Raw genomic sequence first — 5270 nt, forward strand, 5'->3', positions numbered from 1 at the left:
TTTATGGGGTATATGGTGACCCAGAGGGGGATAGAGGCCAACACCGAGCAAATCAAAGCAATTCTGCAGCTCGAGTCTCCGCAAAAACCGAAAGACGTCCAGCGTCTGACTGGAAGAGTGGCGGCCCTGAACAGGTTCATATCCAGGTCCTCGGACAAATGCAGGCTATTTTATGATGTACTCAGGAAAAGCCAAAGATTTGAGTGGACGGACGATCATGAGAAAGCATTTCAGGAGCTGAAACGTTACCTTAGCACCCCACCACTCTTGTCGAAACCGTAACAGAGAGCCACCGTTCCCTGTACCTATCGATCCACGAAGCGGCGGTCAATCGGTGCAAAGATTAGTACGAGAGCAGAAGGATCACAAAGATCCAAAGATATTACATCAGTAAGTCTCTGCTTCCAGCAGAAACCAGGTACACATCACTAGAAAAACTTGTCCTTGCACTAGTTACTGCATCCCATAAATTGCGTCCCTACTTCGAGTCTCATATAATTTCTGTGATAACTAATTATCCTCTCAAGACTATCATGAGAAAAGCAGAACTGTCAGGAAGGATGGCTAAATGGTCCGTGCACTTGAGCGGTTACGATTTGAAGTTTGAACCCCGTACGGCCATAAAGTCTCAGGCTCTGGCAGACTTCGTGTCTGACTTCTGCCCAGCCCTCCAGACCCAGGCAGAGCAGGACATTCTGAGTCTGGAAAAGGATAAAGGAGAACAAGTATGGGAGCTACATATGGACGGAGCCTCAAATGCCAAGGGAGCAGGAGTAGGACTGGTCCTCAAGTCACCCCAGGGAGATCTCATAGTCCAGGCTGTACGATGTGAATTCAAGGCCACAAACAACGAAGCAGAATATGAGGCATTGATCCTGAGTTTGAAGCTGGCTCTCGATCTGAAAATCAGACACCTTCAGGTTTGCAGTGACTCTAAAGTTATAGTTAACCATGTTAATGATTGCTATGAGGCCAGGGATCCCAGGATGATGGCATACCTAGACGTAGCAAAGGAGCTGAAAATCAGATTTGTCACGTTCAACATCAAGCAAATCCCCAGGGACCAGAATGCAGAAGCAGACGCACTAGCCACCCTGGGGGCAACCTTTAAAGCAGGAACCATCTCCACAATACCAATCATCCACGTGCTGGAGCCAGCAACACTAAAATCTCAGCAGGATGCAGAAGTGGTGTGCAGCACCAGCAGTGAATAAAAAACTACAGACTGGAGGAAACCATACATAGACTGGCTGCAGAATGATATCCTGCCACCAGATAAAAAGGAGGTAAGGAGCTTCATAATGAGAGCATCCAGATTCATACTAATTGATGGTGTTCTGTTAAGGAAATCCCTCGCTGGACCCTACCTCAGATGCCTGGATCGGGAAGAGTCTCAGGCTGTTTTGCATGCTCTCCACAGTGGAGAATGTGGAAACCATGCAGGGGGCAGGAGCCTGTTAGACAAGGCACTGAGGCAAAGATACTTCTGGCCCACAATACGCAAAGATGCCATAGAGTTCGCAAAAAGATGCGACGCTTGTCAGAGGCACGCTCACGTTAGCCACCAGCCAGCAGAGCCTCTGAACCAGGTTATCTCACCATGGCCCTTCATGAAGTGGGGAATGGACATCGTGGGACCACTACCCAGAGCACCAGGAAACAAAGTCTATATGCTCGCCATGACGGACTACTTCTCCAAATGGATAGAAGCAGAATCATTCTCCCAGGTTACAGAAACTCAGATGATATCTTTCATTAAACGCAATATCATATGCAGGTTTGGCATTCCATCTGAGATTATATGTGATAATGGGTCCCAATTCATTGGAAATAAGACAGAAGCTTTTTGTGCTAGGTGGAATGTCTCGGTGTAGAAATCTACTCCTAGGAACCCCCAGTCCAACGGACAAGCTGAATCCAGCAATAAGATTATCGTCGAAAACTTGAAAAAGAAGCTGGTGGAGATTGGGGGCAAATGGGCAAAAGAGCTACCTCTGGTTCTCTGGGCTGACAGAACCACACCAAAGGTTGCAACGGGATTTTGATGACCGGTTTTTGCCGTCACTTCCGGTACCAAAAACTATTTGTAAAGTAACCCAATTTAAGTAGTATAAATCGGGGTCGAACCACAAGGATGGTGGGGTTAGGCTACAAGTCTATTGTTTAGTTTTAGTTTAGTCGGATGCAAAACATGTGAATGAATACTATGCTAACAAAATAATCTAAGAATATCAATTAAACAAACAAACAAGCACGAAGACAAAGAGAGTAAATGCTAGGGTTTCGGGTTCATTTAGGTAGGGAGAGGGAGATGCAAAAGTCTACGAGAATTGGGTCACGATTTCGGCCAAGGAATCGAAGCTAGTTTCCTAGTCACCTTAAGCTCACCATAAAACTTTCATATTATGTCAAACTCATCACATACATGCTATCAAACATTCTTATTCACTCTCATGTAAAGAAATGTTAAGCAAAATTCAAAGAAAGGTAAGAACTTTCATTCACCCATTTCATCGAACACCTTCAATGCAAGTATGTAAAGACTCGATTTTTAACCCATATTCAAATGTAAACAACTCATTATCATCCCTCATGTTTACCCAAACTCCCCCTTTAACCCTAGACTAATTCTACTCAAACATAGTTAACACAAATAATATACATACACCCATACTAACCATGCCAAACATGGTTAGCAACAAGATTAAACAAACAATATGAGATTAAATGAAAAACATGTAAACAATTGAAATAGGATGAAATTAAGATAAGAAATATACCAACTTAAAGTAAATGAGCAAACTTGGATTGAAAATTGGAGGATGAATGTCTTCTTGTCTTCCAAAATTACAACCCAAAACTAATTGTAAACTAATAAAAGGAGAGAAATTTGTATACTAAGAACAAAAGAAAGATTACAAATTTAATTAGAGAGAAATTTAGAGGAAAAATAAGATGGGTTTTTCTATTGCTATGAACTACTCCTACTTTCTATTTGGTGCGGCTTCCCGTCTAAAACTAGTGAAGGTCTCCTCTACAAAATTCCTTTCCCAGCTCTTTTAAACCCTTACAAACAAAAAGGTCAAAAGACCAAACTACCCTTAATGAGAAGAACAAAAGTCTATTCAGAAATTGTGGTCAATGGAAATAGACCACAACGTCCACAAGTCTCCTGGTTCATGAAATAAGTTGAATGCAATCCTCACATCGAACCTCGAACATCGCGCATAGCTTTGCCCTCGAAAACTGAGTCGTGGCTGCCACCTTGGTGGTCGGTGGTGGGCGTAGGTGGTAGTTTTGTGGAGGTGGAAGTAGAGGGAGGTCATTGGTGGTCGTGGGAGGTTACGGTGGCTGGTGGTGGCTTTAATGGTGGTTGAAAGATGGGTGCATGAGATGGGTGTTGTTTGTATTGTTTATGGACGGGGGTGGAAGGTGGTGTCGTGGCGGCTGGTGTGGTGGCAGACGGTGGTCATAGGTGGGTGTAATGTGATGTTGGAAGTGGAGGGTGGTCAGTGTGTAGGGTAATATCCGTATAAAACCCTCTCTTTATAGGATTATAACGCAAAATTTACATGTGATTATAGTCATAAAACGAAAAACATAATGAAACGATAAAGATATAGAAATAACCTTCGGTCCTAGTGCAAAAGGCAATGAGAGATCAAGTTAGATCTCCTCCTAATCGTTGCACCCAAGATGTCCGAGTAATGCCCTTGTGCTAGAGAGAATCCCCTAATTGCCTTGCAATATCGAGGGGATTGTTTTGTGAGTTTGTGTTGGATGAGAGATCCGGAATTCGGGAGGCACAATTCCCAAAACCCTAATAATTTTTTAGCAAAATGAATTAGGTTAGACAAGAGGAGAAAACTCCCCTTTTGTCTATGCAAGTCTCGGCCAAACCGAGTGAGAGGAGGGAAATGGGCTTTTCATTTCCTCTTCACTTAAACTCGTGGTCCGGTCCATAGCTTGCTAAGTGTATACGACGCGGTTTCATTATAAATCATTATCGGTTATCGGAAATTAAGGCATCAACTAATAATACGGGTTAGTTGAATTATTAATACATGTCCGACAAAACAAAGATTGTATAATTATATTCAATATACATTTAATTAAATATAAAACGCTTATATTTAATTTTACGAATTAATTGGTTAATTCGCCTTTAGCCCATGATATTTAATCCGTATTAAATATAATATCTCAACATCACATTTTGACTAATTATTAGTCAAATAACTCGACTAACCGGTTAGTCAAATTTGGCATCTACATGATCAGTATTTTCATACCGTCACATCACTCAAAACGTATCCTATAGGTGTGACTTTTAGGGACCAGTTGATCACCGCCATCCGTATGACAATAACGTCAAACTTATCTAGCAAGCCAACCGTTATTGATAAACGTGGATCAACTGATTATGATACAAAGTATACCCTTTGATCCTTTTAGAGATTTATAAGTCCTTGCACTAATCAAGGACACCAACCCCAACAAGCTCCCACTTGTCCGTACAAGTGTATGTGCAATGACGTTATCCGCACTAACTGCTTGACACAAACAACAAACTCCCACTTGTCCGTACAAGTGTATGTGCGATAACCGATTCTCATATTCATTTAAAATTTCTCCCACTCAATGTAAAACAATTTGCGGATCCGGATCCACAAAGGTCGTATTTTACAATCGATCTGGATCTAGAGTGGTTTCCCCGACTAGAGAGTAACTTAACCGATAAAACGAATCCGTATCCGAGCATGGCCATGCATTTCGATTCTGACTCCTCCTCGAGTGGCCCTGAGAAATATCGAGTACCCGATAAAGGCTGAATATTTCCTTCAACTCGAACTCCTTCCGATCTAAGCACAGCATGAAATGACCCAGATACAATCTACTTGGCCCCCTGTTACGGATGACCGTGAGAAAGAAACCAAAGTCACCCAAAATCCGCCTTAGTCTCAAGAGACAGTCGATAGTCAAAAGAATCGACTCTTAGGATCACCATGGAGGTCCTATCCACGACCGGCACCGAATGTTATAAAACATTTAGGACTCCACGTCGTTGTCACAATTGTGTCCTACGAAATATCCGTATAAATCGCCTCTGTGATTGGTCAACAACTTTGTTGACTTATGGCTAGTTGAACCCACCATCAACCAACGTCACAAAATAATTGCCAGAGTTATCAGCTCATGTGGGCAATTAAGGACCGAAAAATATAATGTTCGTTCGCTTCACTTTGTGGTGTTCAAAATTTGTCGTACAA

The 5270-nt window shown here is 42.3% G+C and overlaps 1 protein-coding gene across 1 annotated transcript; it reads left to right on the forward strand.

Moving 5' to 3' along the window:
• Positions 1-533: 533 nt before the first annotated feature.
• On the forward strand, positions 534-1214 carry LOC141628645 (uncharacterized). The gene has a single exon (XM_074441753.1). It carries the CDS (start codon positions 534-536, stop codon positions 1212-1214), a length of 681 nt encoding a protein of 226 aa, XP_074297854.1.
• The last annotated feature ends 4056 nt before the right edge of the window (positions 1215-5270 follow it).

This window comes from Silene latifolia, chromosome Y (genome assembly GCF_048544455.1).
Source record: "Silene latifolia isolate original U9 population chromosome Y, ASM4854445v1, whole genome shotgun sequence".
NCBI lineage: Eukaryota > Viridiplantae > Streptophyta > Magnoliopsida > Caryophyllales > Caryophyllaceae > Silene > Silene latifolia.

What these genes read in the sequence shown, in the direction of transcription:
- LOC141628645 (XM_074441753.1), top strand. Translation starts at nt 534, where the DNA reads ATGAGAAAAGCAGAACTGTCAGGAAGGATGGCTAAATGGTCCGTGCAC.